This window comes from Balaenoptera acutorostrata, chromosome 18 (genome assembly GCF_949987535.1).
Source record: "Balaenoptera acutorostrata chromosome 18, mBalAcu1.1, whole genome shotgun sequence".
In the NCBI taxonomy this organism is placed as follows: domain Eukaryota; kingdom Metazoa; phylum Chordata; class Mammalia; order Artiodactyla; family Balaenopteridae; genus Balaenoptera; species Balaenoptera acutorostrata.
The window spans coordinates 56,342,096-56,359,467 of NC_080081.1; the positions used below are offsets into that span (position 1 = coordinate 56,342,096).

Here is a 17,372-nt window from a genome sequence, read left to right on the forward strand (position 1 = left end):
ACTCATTCTATGAGGCCAATATTACCCTGACACCAAAACCAGTCAAAGACATCATGAGAAAGCTATAGGCCAATATCCTTGATGAATAGCAACACAAAAATCCTCAACAAAATCCTAGCTAACTGAATCCAACAACATATAAAAAGAATTATACACCATGATCAAGTGAATAGTATCCTACTAATGCAGAATTGATTCAACATATGAAAATTAATCAATGTAATATACCATCTTAATAGAATAAGGAGCAAAAACTATACAATCATCTCAATAAATACAGAAAAGGCATTTTAAAAAAATTCAACACCTTCCAGTGGTAATACCACTCAACAAACTAGGAATAGAAAAAAACTTTTTAGCCTGAGAAGGCCATCTATGAAAAACCTATAGCCAACCTCATATTTAATGGTGAAAGGCTGAAATCTTTCTCCCTAATATTAGGAACAAGACAAGGATGTCCAAACTAGCCACTTCTATTCAGCCTTGTTGGAGCTTCTAGCTTGGGCAATTAGGCAAAATAAAAAGAATTAAAGGCGTTCAAATTGGAAAAGAGAAAGCAAAACTGTATCTCTTCACACTTTCACCTTGTATATAGAAAATCCTAAGGAATACACACACACACATGCACAATTAGAGCTAATAAACAAAAACAACAAGGTTGCAAGATAAAAGAGAAATATATAAAAAATAATTGTATTTCTATACACTAGTAATGAACAATCTGAAGATCTTTAGAAAATAATTTCCAATAGCATCCAAAATAACCCAAAAAACTGAGTAAATTTAACCAAGAAGCTGAACTATTTGAACACTGAAAACTACAAAACATTGTTGAAAGAAATTTTAAAAGACCTAACAAAATTGAAAGACATCTGTGTTCATGGATCAGAGGACTAGATATTATTAAGATGGCAGCTCTCCTCAAATTGAGCTAAAGATTCCACACAACCCTTATCAAAATCACAATTGCCTTTTTCAAAGAAATTGATAAGCGACCTTAAAATTCTTATGGAAATACAAAGAACTCAGGATAGCTGAAAAGTCTTGAAAAGGAAGAACAAAGTTGAAGGAAACACACTTTCTTTTTTTTTTAAGTTCCACTGTCTTTCTATTCTTTTTCTTTTTTTTTTTGTAAATGGATGACCACAACAAAAGCAACAAAGGAAACACACTTTCTGATTTCAAAATTTCCTCCAAAGCTACAGTAATCAAAACTGCATAGTGCTGGCATGAAAATGGTCATATAGATCAATAGAATAGAACTGAAAGTCCAGAAATAAACCCCTATATTTATGGTCAATTGATTTTCAACAAATGTGCTAAGACAATTATTTAATGGGGAAAGAATAGTCTTTTCAATCAGTGTTACCAGGGCAACTAGATATTCATATGCAAAGAATTATGATGGACCCCTGCCTCACACCATATATAAAAATTAACTCATTATGGCTAAAAGACTTAAAGGTAAGAGCTAAAAATATGAAACTATAAAATGAAAACATAGACATAAATGTTCATAACCTTGGATTAGGCAATAGTTTCTTAGCCATGACTCCAAAAGTGCAAACAACAAAAGAAAAAAAAGATAAATTGAACTTCACTAAAATTAAAGATTTGTGTGAGTCAAAGGGCACTATCAAGAAAGTGAGATGACAATCCACAGGATGGGAGAAAATAGTTGCAAATAATATATCTCATAAAGGACTAGCATCCAAGATATATAGATAAATCTTAAAAATTCAACAATAGAAAGACATATCCCAATTTAAAAATGGGCAAAGGATCTGAGTAGACATTTTGCCTAAAAGTTATTCAAATGTCCAATAAGCACATGAAAAGATGCTCAACATCATTACTCATCAGGGAAATGAAGTCAAATCCACAATGAGATACCACTTTACCCTTTTGGGATGACTATCAAAAAAAGACAGATAATAACAAATATTGGCAAGGACATGGAGAAACTGGAACTTTCATACACTGCTGGTTAGAATGTAAAATGGTGCAGCCATTTTGGAAAACAGTTTGGCAGTTCCTCAAAGGGTTAAACACAGAGTTAACATATAATCCAGAAATTCTACTACTACATATATACCCATAAGAACTGAAAATACATGTCTGCACAAAAACTAGTACATGACTGTTTATAGCAACATTGTTCATAGTAGCCAGAAAGTGGAAACAACCCAAATATTCATCAGTTGATGAATGGAGGAACAAAATGTGGTATATCCATACAATGGAATATTAGTCAACCATTAAAAAGGATGAAGTGCTGATATATGCTACAACATGATTACCCTTGAAAACATTATGCCAAGCAAAAGAAGCTCAACACAAAAAGGCACATATTTTATGATTCCATTTACGTGAAATGTCCAGAATAGTCAAATCCACAGAGAAAGAAGATAGTTTAGTGGTTCCCAGGATCTGAGAACATGGGGCAATGAGAGGAATGGAAAATGACTGCTAATGGGTAAGGGGTTTCTTTTGGGGAGTAATAAAAAGTTTTCAATTAATAGTGATCGTCGCACAACTTTGTGTATATACTACAAACAACTGAATTATATACTTTAAAGGGGTGAATTTTATGGTATGTAAATTATATCTTAATGAAAATATTAAAATAAAAAAGATAAATCCAGAACACATTTGGTTCTGGAAAGGCTTCCATGTCTAGAGGTCATATCTCTCTTCAAACCTGGGACCCTGGGATGAACCTTTCTGGGCTGAAGCTGTAAATATGGCTAACCTTAAAACATTTTAGAAAATACTGTACTTTTCTATGGGGCATCCGAAATATGATTCTTCACCTCTTCAAACTGTTCTTTTCTCTCACCAGCATGGTTGTTTTGTTCATCTGTTTACTTATTTAGACATAAAGGGAACTGGCATCACAGAGTATACCATTGCATATTCAAAACTGTGAAATTAAATGACAGAATAAAATTCATCTTGATTATTTGATAATCAGCTAAACTTTGTAGCTAAAATAATGAACGTCTTCTAAGAGGAGCACATTGTTGAGGAAAGGAATGTTTGCTAAAGAAAGGACTTTTTTCCCTAGTGTTTCTCAATTGCATGATATATTTTTTTCTGAATTATTGTTTCCTTTTTGTCTATTTGTTCCCTTGGGTGCCTATTCCTTTGTCTTCTCACCAGACTTTAGTGCTTCTAGCCTTAATATTGGGTTTGTAGATCATAAAATTCGTTAGCTTTGAATACCATAACTAGTTAGTCGAAAGCTAACTAGTTGTTGAAATAAATTTGAAGTTTTGCATATTTAGAGGTAATATGAATGCTTCATTTTTATGTTCAGCACTGTATTCTTCTAAAATTCATAAATACCTGTGTTTAATATTTTGCTCCTTATTCTTGACACCAACACTGAATTTTTACCTTAGCATGTCAACATTTTTACTTGAGTATCATTATCTATGCTTTGAGAGTATGGAAGTGATAACTCTATGACATTCTGGATAATTCAGCCTTTATTGTAAATTCCTTACAGACTTACTACCTTATTTGCTAATAAAAAGGAAGTGATATTTACTTGTTGAAGTTACAGAATCATTGATGGTAAATAAGAAACTGTCACAAAGAGATTCCTATTTAGGTCCTCACCTGCTTCACTTTTTATGACAACATGTAAATCCCAAGAAGCATCAACAACCTTGTATTTACCATGTATGGCTGAGTTGCTTTGCTGTGCACCTGATACTATCACAACATTGTAATCTGCTAGACTCCAATATAAAGTAAAAAGTTTAAAAAAAACCTTGTATTTACCAACATCATAGTTCTTAGTTATGATTAATGAGAAGAACAGACACTGAAAACCATGCTTTGGGAGCAAGGTGTTTCTGATTAGGTCTAAAAACAATGGACTGGCTCTTTCTGTTTTTCTCTTAACATGTGATCCTGTATTTTTTTTTCCGTCCAGGTTTAAGAGCAGGACTAGCTGCCTCAATTGCTGGAAGTTCTATTATCAACAAAATGTTACTAGCAAATATTGATCCTTTTGGTGCAACGCCATTTATTGACCCAGATCCAGATTCAGTGTAAGAAAATACTTCTGCAAATATTTTGTTTTGGCTTTCCTTGTTTCTGTTTTATACGAATGGTAACATTTTAAATGCATTGCAGTAAATATAGTTTCACATCCAAAAAGGATCATCAGAAAATTTCAAAAGTCGATAATGATGAGTACATTGACCCACTTGAAATACAGTGGTTTTCATGATCTGAGGTAGGTCCCTTCCGGTCTGTGGTCTCGGATAACAACCCAATGGCGAAGTGAGTCACAGCTCTGCACACTTTTCCCTGGAATACTTTATTCACCTCTGCCTTCATACTCAAATTTTGGCTATTCCTTTCACCTCATTTTTTCTCCATCTTGCCAATTCTGCCATCTTTCCACATTTGGCCTCTGGGTTTACTTATTTCAGAAAGCTTCTGGCCCACATTGGTCCCTTCCCTTCTCAAAACTCCTTAAAAAAATTGGCTGTTCAATATGTACTTCTTTTTACTTCCATATTTAATTTTGCTTTTGTTATGTCTCATTTCTCTAATGACACTCCTGAAGGACACTACTCCTTTGTATTTACTTTCCAAAGCACCTACAAGTAGGGGCTCGATCTAGTTGTTTTCTGCTCAGTAAATGTTCAATAAAGTACAAGTGTGGAGGAGACTTTCTAATTAAAAAAAGAGGACTATTGGCATCTGACTGCAAGACCCTCCCATTTGTGTGTGTAGTGAGGGGCTTATGTAGGAGGTAGAAGAACTAAGATTTTGTTACAATTAATAGAAAAGCATTACCATGACTCTGTCTCTGCTTTGCCCTGCCCACCATCACTTTACATCACATGTACCGAAAATCACAGACATGTACTGGGGTCGTGCGCATGGCATATGAATAGGATATGACTCCTGCTAAGCTTTCCTCTCTTCTATAAGAAATAGAGGCTTGAATGGTGTTAAGTGCTACTTTGTGTGCAAATTGTAATTGTTGTTAGGAACCTGAAATTGATTTTATGTACTTTTCCTTATTATAGAGATGGATATTCAGAAAAATGTGTCATGAACAATTACTTTGGGATTGGATTAGATGCAAAAATTTCATTAGAATTTAATAATAAGAGAGAGGAGCACCCTGAAAAATGCAGGTAATTTTGGTAATAGCAATAATGTAATTACGCAAAGGCAATGTTACTTTAATTTCGTTTATTACCTCTTTTGCTCTCTCTGCCTTTCAAGAGTAAATAAATAATAGTTATACTGAAATTCTCTGCCAACATTTATTTTCAGGAGCCGAACTAAAAACTTGATGTGGTATGGAGTCCTTGGAACCCGGGAGTTATTACAGAGATCGTACAAGAATTTGGAACAGAGAGTTCAACTTGAGGTAAGTTCATCTAGAAGTAAAGACATTTCAGATTGTCTTACTTTCCAAAAATAAAAGATTTATTTGTGGAGCTGATTTGGCCTCAGTTTCTCTTGAATAGTGTTTAAACACTTGAGGGGAAAAAAATAAACATGGTTATCAACTTTATACCAAAGGAGGTATAGACACTGGATATGCGTGACACAATTACCATTGTCATTAGATCCTGAAATTTGGATGTTCCTATGGAATTGCGGTGCTCTGTGAAATGGTAGGGCCATGGGAGTACATATATATGGGATAGCATTTTTTTTTAAGACGTTTTCTGATGTGGACCATTTTTAAAGTCTTTATTGAATTTGTTACGATATTGCTTCTGTTTTTTAAGTTTTGGTTTTTTGGCCCAGAGGCATGTGGGATCTTAGCTCCCCGACCAGGGATCAAACCTGCACCCCCTGCATTGGAAGGCGAAGTCTTAACCACTGGACTGCCAGGGAAGTCCCCAGGATAGCATTTTAAACAGATTTTTCCATTTTAAGTTTCCAAATTCTGACCCAATTCTATAATGCCTGAAGTTTCACAAATCCCTGAAAATATCATAATAAATAGAACCTTTTAATTTAAATGTATTTTTTTTGTTTTAATTATCTCTAACAAGTTACTTAAAAGAGATTTTGAGCATTTAAACTTTTTAGTATTTTTAAACAAATTTAAATAGTAAATTAAGGACAGCAAAAGTTATTTAATCTCTGATTAACAGGAAAAAGAAAATTGGGGCCATGACTCCGAAAAGTCTACTACTTTCTTAGCATATTATTTTCTTTCACCTTTGATCCAGGGCTCACTGTTTATGCTGATAAGCATGTCTTTCCTATCTTGTATCTTTTTATAACTAGATATTTTAAATCGAGGTATAGACTGCATACAGAAAAGTGTGCAAATCTTAAGTTGACAACTCAGTGTGTTAAACAGGACGTTTTTATTTTAGGTGTTATCTTGATAGTGGAACGTGGCCTATCAAGAGGTGCCTGGCTCATTCATTATCAACTAAATGTCCTAGTAAAGATAAGTCTGTTCTACCTTCCACTCTAGAGCATAACTACATGATCAGCTGGTTTGATTTATCATTGCTTGTAAAATTAAGATAGACGTTACTGGCTGAAAAGGTACAAAATGAGGAAGGCTCACACTTAGTAAACACTATCCTTGGCAGCCCCATCCGTTACTCAACTTGGGTTCTTGCCTATGGATTGTACTGTAATCATTCATTTTCTTTATTCATGTCCCTAGTCAGCCACACTCTCCTTAAGGACAGGTAGGAAGTTGCGTTCATCTTTGTTATCTCTGTTGTCTTGCACAGTTCCTGGCCCTGACATGAGAGGGAAATAGGCAAATGATCATTTTACCCTAATTTGTTAAGTGCTGTCATCAAGACCCATAGCTGGGCATCTTTAAGATTTAGGGAACTATCTGGAATCAGAATGACTCCATTGCCTTTATTTCTGGAAGAGCCTTCAGCTTTTCAGAAGTACTACTTCTGTCCTTTTTTATTGGTGGTCCAAATTCTGAACAATATCCTACACGGCTGCTTTGTAATCTCCGTTTAGCAGAGGTTCTTAACACTTTGTGAGCTGTGGACCCCTTTGGCATGCTAGTGAAACTATGGACCCCTTCTCAGAATATTATTTTTAAAGCATTAGTTAAATATATATACATACAAAAGAAAATAATATTGAAATAAATTAACGAAATATTTTAAAAGTGTTATAGAGTATTATATGTGTTTCTTCATTGCCACATAAAATGACAAACATCTAACAGCATATATAATAAGTACCATACTTTTGAAGTAATGATGAACATAGATCTTAAAAGATATCTGAAACATCTGTAATATGATAGAAAACATCTGTTTCTAATGGTGATGAAGTCACGGATATTGCTAATATGTGGTTTGCTATCTACATTTATAATTGAGTGCAATGCTAAATTTCAGAGGTTGCTGACCATAAGAGATATGTTTTTACCATTCCAGTTAACAGACCCCTGAATCTATCTGAATCTATCCACAGATAAACATTTAACATTTAACACAGAAGTTTATGTTGAATGATTAAAAGGAAAGTAAATTTAGTAAAACAAGATAAATGAAAGCATGTTAATATACACAAAACGTAAAGTAGAAAAATTAGAGAATTCTTTGCCAGAGTTAAAAATAAACAAACAAAACACCTGCTACCCCTGAGGACTATGGAAGGTCCGTTGTTTAAAAATTCATTTCCCTGAAGCCGGCTTACTTGGGATAAAGGTAGAGAAGAAGACACAAGGCTTGGGAAACTCTGCCCAGAAAGGTCCCTTTCACCACGTGCCAGTTGTTAGCAAAAAAACTCTTAACTTTTTGCTCAGAAGTTTTCCTTTCCCTGTTGTGTCATATGGAAGAAGTCGTGTCTTGACTTTGTGCAGAAGAAAGACTTTAACCTTGGTTTCTCCATCTGCAAAATGGATAAAGTAATGCTTTTGTGCAGAATCATAATTCATCGAGCTAATGTTCAAGAAATCACAGTTTAAACTGAAAAGAATTATGCAAATATAAACCCTGTTTTCAAGCCACATAAACTGTGAATCTGATACATACCGGAGTTTTAGGATGAGTAAGGTTTATAGTCATCTCTACAATCATGGGAATGCCAGAAATGCAGAATAACATTGTAACATCAAATTGTCCTAGTTTTAGAGTAGAAACACCTTTGACCTATGAATGAAAACTGTCGTTAAGATTCAAATTTTTTTCTTAAGGATGACTTTTTTGTCCAGATATACCTAATTTACATGTATCTCGCAGCTTGTTCTGTTTTTTAAATGAAATAATGATCAAATACTGTTTTGAGTCCTTTAAATACTAAGATACATGAAAGAAAAAAACAATGTTCACCTGTAATCGATAATGAAATACATGATAACAAATAGTTGTTTAATTCATGTTTTTTGTAATTTCACATATTTCCATAATCTCATAACAGATGTCTCCATAATTTGTTAAATTTGGCTTGTTATATAATAGTACTTTCTATCTTTGTTTAGTTCATTCAATAATAATTATTATAGCTACATTTTAAGTCATGTTATAATAATTGAAGTTTCCTAAATGCTTCCTATCAATACAAATCACCTTTAATTCTTAAACTTTATGAGGTAGTTATTTTCATTCTTTATGAGGCGGGTCTTATTAGTTATTTCAGAAGCATGAAGTCACTTGCCTAACTAAAATCAAACAGTTGATAACTGGAGAAGCCGAAGTTTCAACTCCAATGTTTTTTCCCCATAAAACTTTAATTTGTAATTATGACTGAAGAAAGACATTTACTGACTCCTTGCTATGTGGTTTTTTTTTTTTTTTTTTCTTACTATGTGTTTTAGATGCTTTCCTGTCCCTTACCTTATTGGCCACACTATCTGGACTAGGTGTGGCAAAATGAGGCTCTGAAAGTTTAAGGCACTTGCCCAAATAAGTGACAGAATTCAAAACAGGCCCACTATCTTCCCACTACACCACATTGCCTAGTGGAAGGAGCAGAAAAAGCAGACACTAATCAGAAAAAAAAAAAGTGTAGCTGCAGTTTTAAAGCATTTTGCCACATTTTGAACCACAAGTGGAAATGTGGGGAGATAGAGAAGATTATAAAAGAATATAACACTACTGAAGTTACTCCCAAATATGAGAGAAACAGTTGAGTCAGGTGACCTTAATTTATTGAATCTGTACTGCTCATATTTTCCCTATGAGACTCTATGAAATGGATATTAAGCTCTTAACCCTGGGTGTTTTGCCTAATGCATATATATTAAATTCAGCAAAGTATATGAAACTTCTGACAGTTTTCATCTTTTTCCGTATTATGCTTGCAAATAGTGTATCCATTATAAAATCTTTAAGGACTGCTCTGAATTTTTTTTTTAAATACGCCTTTTATATTTACAGAGATAACATTTTTTCCATTTCCTTTGTTAGCCATATGACTTTTTTCTAAAGCACACAAAGATATTTGTTCAATTTCTGGGTTCAGAAAAAAGTTTATTATTCAGCTAAATACCTTCATTTAACAAATACACATTGATCACCAGTTATGTGCCAGGAATGGCCCTAGGTGCCTAGATACAGTGTGGACCTTTGAATGTGTTTTCATGTAAAAGAAAAGAAAGGTTGTAAAAACACCTGTAAGGGTTAGTGTTAGGAAGTAGTCTCAGTTATTTAAAATATTTGAAAAGTGGGTTCAGACCAGATTCTCATTTGTTCTAAAGGTTGAAGATAATTTTCATTGGGCATTAAAATGCAATTTTAAATTATGTTAATTATTTTTTAATTTGGGAATTACTTAATGAAAATATAGCATCTGTTTTAAGTATGACATCTGCAAACTCCTCTCTTAAAAACAAAGGCTTAAACCTTCTTTTCGGTAAGAATTTACTCATATGTCATATGTAATTACTTGGCCAGCTATGTGATATTGTATGTTTCTTTTAAGTGGTAATTCATTTTCATTTACGTGATTAATTAGAAGGCATGGAGTGTAAAGTGCTTTCTGACATACATGTTTTTTCCTTAAAAAGCTCAGTCTTGAGTTTAGCCAGTCACCAGTTAGTTACAGAGCACAAGCAAACTACCAGAGAGTGTGAGAGGTGCTAGGTGAGATGGTTAGGAGCCAGAGTTTACCCTCAAAGAGCCTGCTTTCAATGTTTAAAGTAAGAACAAAGATGACTATGATGCAATTAAGAATATCTTAAGTGACTTGGGAGAGACTCATGAAAAGTACTGCCTGATTTTGGAGGAAAGAAGAGGTAAAAATTTGTTTTCTTTTTCTTTTTTTGATGTATAATTGACATACAACATTATATTAGTTTCAGCTGTACAAGATAATGATTCAATATTTTATATATATTACAAAATGATCACCACAATAAGTCTAGTTAATAAATATCACCATACACAGTTACAGAATTTTTTTTCTTGTGATGAGAACTTTTAAGATCCATTTTCTTAGCAACCTTCACATATTCAATAGAGTATTATTAACTGTGGTCGCCATGCTGTACTTTATATTTCAATGACCTATTTATCTTATAACTAGAAGTTTGTACCTTTTGATTCCCTTCACCCATTTTGCTCACCCCTTACCCCCTTGCCCCTGGCAACCATCAAGCTGTTCTCTGTATCTATGAGCTTATTTTTACTTGTTTGTTTGCTTTGTTTTTAGATTCCACATGTAAGAGAGATCGTACAGTATTTGTCTTTTTCTATCTAACTTATTTCACTTAGCATAATGCCCTCAAGCCAATCCATGTTGTTGCAAATGGCAAGATTTCCTTGTTTTTCATGGTTGAGTAATAGTCCATTTATATATATATCACAAGTTTATAATATCACGTTTTTAATCTATTCATCTGTCAGTGGACACTTCGGTTGTTTTGTAAAACATTTTTTTCAACTTGGTTTTCTGTAACAACTTCAGCTATAATTATTTACCCTTTTAAAATTTTTAAATTAAAACAATAAGATAAAGGTAATGTGTAGGAATATATTTACAGGAAAGCAAACATTATGCACACACTTTCCTCCATCGTCCTTTGTCGTTGGTATTCTAGTATCTTCCAAACTTGTGGTTTTGCTCTTTTTATCTGACCTCTAAGCTTTTAACCTTACAGTGTGATGGGCAGTATATTCCTCTCCCCAGTCTGCAAGGGATAGCAGTGTTGAACATTCCCAGCTACGCCGGAGGCACTAACTTTTGGGGTGGAACTAAAGAAGATGATGTAAGTATTTCCTTGCTCTTTCTAGAAGCTGTCCACATTCCTTGGCTCATGGTCCCTTCCTCCATCTTCAAAGCCAACAAAGGTGGTTGAGTCCTTGTCACGTTGCTTTGCTCTGATCTCTTCTTCTGCCTCCCTCTTCCACTTCTAAGGATCTTTGTGATTACACTGGGCCTACCCAGATCATCCAGCATAATCTCCGCATCTCAAGGTCCCTAATTTAATCACATCTGCAAAGTCTCTTTTGCCATGTAAGGTAACATTCACAGGTTCCAGGGATTAGGACATGGACATTTTGGACGGCAGGGGGGAGAATATTATTCTGCCTACCAAAATACCTTTCTATACCTTTAATTTTCCACATTTATATTATTATTTTAATTTTTAGAAATGTCAAAGGGCTCATTTGGCCATTGAGGTTTAGGGCTATTTTTGTTTTTATACTTTCCTGTATTAAAAAAGAAAAAAACACAATCTAATAAATACATTTGTTCTAGGGACTTCCCTGGTGACGCAGTGGTTAAGAATCCGCCTGCCAATGCAGGGGACACGGGTTCGAGCCCTGATCTGGGAAGATCCCACCCTTAGAGCAACTAAGCCCATGCGCCACAACTACTGAGGCCCGCGCGCTCTAGGGCCTGCGTGCTGCAACTACTGAGCCTGCATGCTGCGACTACTGAAGCCTGCACTCCTAGAGCCTGTGCTCCGCAACAAGAGAAGCCACCACAATGAGAAGCCTGCGCACCAAAAAAAAAAAAAAAAAAAAAAAAAGCATTTGTCCTAAAGATAATGAGAGAAGGCACAATTATGAAAGTATATATAACAATAAAAATGAGAAGTTTACCATGATTTTTTTTTTAATTTTATTTATTTATTTATTTATGGCTGTATTGGGTCTTCGTTTCTGTGTGAGGGCTTTCTCTAGTTGCGGCAAGTGGGGGCCACTCTTCATCGCGGTGCACAGGCCTCTCACTACCGCGGTCTCTCTTGTTGCAGAGCACAGGCTCCAGACGCGCAGGCTCAGCAATTGTGGCTCACGGGCCTAGTCGCTCCGTGGCATGTGGGATCTTCCCAGACCAGGGCTCGAACCCGTGTCCCCTGCATTGGCAGGCAGATTCTCAACCACTGCGCCACCAGGGAAGCCCTACCATGATCTTTGAAGAGTCACATACACTGAATGATAAGCCCTTTGATTTGAAGCTCGTGATGTAGTGGTTCCCACTGAACAAATTTCTCAGGGCTCTTAAATGTGCAGGCAGGGATTAAAGTATAAAATAAATTGGAAAGTATTTTTAATTTTCATAACGTGAATATATTCCAATCCTATTGGAGTATAAAAATTTAAATTAGCAACCAATTATTTGTCAGCCCATCATCACTCTTAAATATTTTAAGGAGAAGAAATCAGTGAGATTAAGATAAATAAAGATAGGCAGACAGGATTCTGAGAGCTTCACATTCATAACTTAATACCCTCAATTTTTATCTAAATTTTATCAGTGAAGACTGACACAAAGTTCACACCGTTGAAAAGTAGAAGAGACAGGGTTTAAAACCAGGCAGTCTGATAACGAAAAGTTCCCAAATTTGTGTCCTGATATTTTCAGTAAAAATTTTAATTATGATACTACTTTATACTGAATATTTTTTCAGAGGCATAATTATTTATGTTATAGTAAAAGAGGACGTAAAAGGAACAAAGTAATACAGCTGAAATTTAAAATTTTTAGGTTTAGTTGATTTTGTGAAAATGCATTTAACATCAAAGCAAAGTAAGCCCACGTGTTTCCATCCTTTGAGATTTCTTTTCATGTTCTCAAATGTGCTAAAAAGTTGTTGTAGATATAAAGCACATAGGCACATTGCTTGTAACACCTTGAAAGATCTCCCTTAGAACATATCAAGTGAACTGGATCATAATTTGCATGTTCATTAGCTTTAACTTTATGAAATCTGTATCACCTTTTGAAATTTTAAAGTTTCCTAAAATTGCATGCATCATTTTATCAAGATATCTGAGTTAGTATGAACAGGTATTTAATACATCTTATATCAAGATGAATTATTTGGAAATATATTAGTTCATTGGTCCTACGAGTGCTTTATAAGAGGGGCATGGAGTATTTTATCTGTGTGGGTTTTAAAACATTTTTATTGTGTTTGTTTATTTTAAGCTATGTTCAGTGATTTTTTTTTTGTCCTTGGATTATCATTTCATAATAATATTTACTTACCTTTCTGCTAATGGTTTTTATAAGTTTTTAAAAATATGTCTGTTGCAGAGTTTACATTGCTTGAAGTGCCACTTCACCTAAACCTTAACTTTATCAATGGAAGTGTAATGTCGATTTTTCTTTCAGATATTTGCTGCACCATCATTTGATGACAAGATCCTGGAAGTCGTTGCAATATTTGATAGCGTGCAAATGGCAGTTTCAAGGGTCATTAAACTGCAGCACCATCGAATAGCCCAGGTTGGTTTCGCTACTCAAACCTGACTTCACTATTTGGGCCACTGAGAAAGCTCTTCCAAATGACTCCTACACTGTATATTCATCTGTAAAATAATGGACTTTCTTGTCATGTCAGTTGTTACCGTGTCATCCTAAGTGGAAAAGCATAACATTCCATTCCACAGAAGGGATTAAAAGTCAAGTTTGAATACAAGATTGAGTGTCAGCTTCTCAGGATGATTTGTACTCTAAAATAACTTGTTTTATTTCAGTGCCGTACAGTAAAAATCACTATATTTGGTGATGAGGGAGTCCCGGTGCAGGTGGATGGCGAAGCATGGGTTCAGCCTCCAGGGATTATCAAAATTGTGCACAAAAACAGAGCTCAGATGCTCACAAGGGACAGGGTATGTAACAAATAAACATTCTTCTAAATTTTCCTTTAAAAAAAATCTTAAATTGTTATGAAAAATAGAAACCAAGGGAAAAGATTTAAATTGTCTTTTAAGTCTGACATTTAGATCATCGTGCTTTAAAAATATGAACAAATATTTATTTAGTTCTTAAAATAATTAGCTTATTGTTTTAGGTTTAGAGAAAAATTGAGCCGAAACTACAGAGAATTCTGATTCCATTCCCACATACCTCCTCACCTCCCTATTCCTCTATTATATTCCCCTAGTATGTTCCCCTTAACATCTTGCTTTAGTGTGATACATTTATTACAGCTGATGAGCCACTATTGATACATTATTATTAACTAAAATAGTAGTTCACATTACTCTTTGTGTTCTACATTCTATAGGTTTTGACAAATGTACAATCACTTGTTCTCCACCTACCCATCCTCTCTTATCCCAACCCTGGCAACCCCATCTTTTCACTGTCTTTATAGTTTTGCCTTTTCCAAAATCTGTATTTTTTTTTAAATTATATTTTATTTTTGGCTGCGTTGGGTCTTCGTTGCTGTGCGCGGGCTTTCTCTAGTTGCTGCAAGCGGGGACTACTCTTCGTTGTGGTGTGCAGGCTTCTCATTGCGGTGGCTTCTCTTGTTGCAGAGCACGGGCTCTAGGCGCTCTAGGCACACAGGCTTCGGTAGTTGCAGCGGGTGGGCTCAGTAGTTGCAGCACGTGGGCTTAGTTGCTCCACGGCATGTGGGATCTTCCTGGACCAGGGATCAAACCCCTGTCCCCTGCACTGGCAGGCGGATTCTTAACCACTGCACCCACAACCAGGGAAGTCCCCAGAATATGTATTCTTAATTAAGATCACACCCATAACAAATAAGGCTGCAATATCCATCCTGTCTGTTACGCATATACTAGTAAATATTGAAGCATAAATTGAAGCTGTCTTTTTTTAAACTTTTCAGTCATATAATCATCATCATCAATTACATTACTTTGTATTTGTTGCAATACACTAGAAAACTTTAAAATATCTTTTTTGTACTTATGATATATTTAATGAGGTGTTAGATTAGGGAAAACAATAGTAATTTCAAAGTCATTCATGTACTATCTAAATACACATTTATTTGGGCCTCGGAGCTCTAAACTAACAATTCATTGCAATATTGATTTTAAATAGGCCTTTGAAAGCACTCTGAAATCTTGGGAAGATAAGCAGAAGTGTGATTCTGGTAAACCAGTTCTTCGAACGCATTTGTACATCCAGCATGCGGTTGACCTGGCGACAGAAGAAGTGTCTCAGATGCAGCTGTGCTCACAGGCCGCAGAGGAGCTCATCACCAGGTACCGAAGTCCTGTGAACCTTGGGGGCTGTGAGAACGCTGGTCTTGGCCAATTTTGGTTTTTGTATTTTTTTAAAAAATAAATTTATTTATTTTGTTTATTTATTTTTGGCTGCATTGGGTCTTCGTTGCTGCGCATGGGCTTTCTCTAGTTGCAGCGAGCGGGGGCTACTCTTCGTTGCGGTGCATGGGCTTCTCATTGTGGTGGCTTCTCTTGTTGCAGAGCACAGGCTCTAGGTGCACGGTCTTCAGTAGTTGTGGCACATGGGCTCTAGAGCGCAGGCTCAGTAGTTGTGACGCATGGGCTTAATTGCTCTGCGGCATGTGGGATCTTCCCGGACCAGGGCTCAAACCCGTGTCCCCTGCACTGGCAGGTGGATTCTTAACCACTGCGCCACCAGGGAAGCCTGGTTTTTGTAGTTTTAATACATCATTGCAGTTGTTTGGGGTATCTAGAAGGGATGCCTTTCCCCTCCTTCTTCATTTGCTGCCTCATTTATGCCTTAGTAATCACTGTTTTTTTTCATCAGCTACCCTCCAACACACACGTGCACAGACCCGTGTTCTCCACAGGCCAGATCTCTGACTTCCTGAAACACGATGGAGAACTCGCCTAATGAGCCCTGTCGTTATTTATATACATATATATAATTTATATATATTATATATAACCCTTCCATTATTATTTCCCCAGTTTACACATAATCTTTACACTATACTACTCACTTATATGGTGCCTCATAATCATTAAGTGTTTATGGGAGGTAGAAGGAAATGCAAACATTAACCATGCAAAAACAACAAAGAAAGTCAGGGGGTGGACGTGGAAGAGTCCAAGAATCAGTTTCCGGCAGATGTATCACAGAGTTTGTGAGACCACGGAAATTAATTTTAGGAGACAGAAAGAGAAGATAAAAATAATAAGTTCTGTGAATGCAAAACGGATAAAAATCACTATGACCAGGGGCAGACTTCAGGGGGGAGGAGGGACCGTGGGCAAGTTTCTTATCTCCTCCTCACCTAAATCTTATCAACCAAATGGGGATACAAGCTGCCTGACCAGGTCGCTGTGAAGGTTAAGTGAGACCCACCCTGTGAAGTGCTTATTAACACAGCACGTCTGGTGTATTCAGTGTTCTGAGCATGGTCACTCTTATATTTTCCCCACACCTTCACCTGGTCACTGATCAAAATGTTGAAATAGAAAAGAAGGAAAGGGGCTTCTCTGGTGGTGCAGTGGTTAAGAACCCGCCTGCCGATGCAGGGGACACAGGTTCGAGCTCTGGTCCAGGAAGATCCCACATGCCACGGAGCAACTAAGTCCGTGAGCCACAACTACTGAGGCCACGTGCCACAACTACTGAGGCCACGTGCCACACCTACTGAAGCCGTCACGCCTAGAGCCCATGCTCTGCAACAAGAGAAGCCACCACAATGAGAAGCCCATGCACCGCAACGAAGAGTAGCCCCTGCTCGCCACAACTAGAGAAGGTCCACAGGCAGCAATGAAGACCCAATGCAGCCAAAAATAAATAAATAAATTAATTAATTAAAGAAAGAAAAAAAAGTGAAGGTTGACCAGATTTGCTTTTGGTCTACCTAGTTTGATTCCCCATCTGTCTTTATAAATTTTGCAAATGATGAAAATCAGGCTCACTCATTAATTTTCACAATGTATTCATTCAATATTCAACAAATAATTTTGAACCTCTTCTGTGTGCCAACCATCATATTAGGCACTGGGATGCCACGATGACTGCAGTCCCTCTTCATAATTTGCTGGCGGAGTAGTAGGAGGGAGACGTGTGGCCAAAGATCTGTCACAGGTCACACAGTGGGCACTGTGGATGCACAGAGGAGGCCAGAGGCAGTGAGGGAGGCCTGCCTGGAGGAAGTGACTTCTCAGCCTAGTCTTGAAAGAAGAATAAGAGAAGGAGTAATCTAAGAATGGGAGCCAGCCTGGGTAATAAAACCCAGA

At 36.2% G+C, this 17,372-nt stretch overlaps 1 protein-coding gene across 8 annotated transcripts in view; it reads left to right on the plus strand.

Moving 5' to 3' along the window:
• DGKH (diacylglycerol kinase eta) overlaps positions 1–17,372 on the plus strand; it is a 179,320-nt gene that overhangs the window by 142,528 nt on the left and 19,420 nt on the right. For all 8 annotated transcript variants that reach the window (XM_057532626.1, XM_057532627.1, XM_057532623.1 and 5 more), the window contains 7 exons: positions 3,944–4,061; positions 5,055–5,165; positions 5,308–5,404; positions 11,084–11,191; positions 13,549–13,662; positions 13,914–14,048; positions 15,232–15,395. In XM_057532626.1, the coding sequence (XP_057388609.1) occupies positions 3,944–4,061; positions 5,055–5,165; positions 5,308–5,404; positions 11,084–11,191; positions 13,549–13,662; positions 13,914–14,048; positions 15,232–15,395 (847 nt within the window). The remainder of the gene's footprint in view (positions 1–3,943; positions 4,062–5,054; positions 5,166–5,307; positions 5,405–11,083; positions 11,192–13,548; positions 13,663–13,913; positions 14,049–15,231; positions 15,396–17,372) is intronic.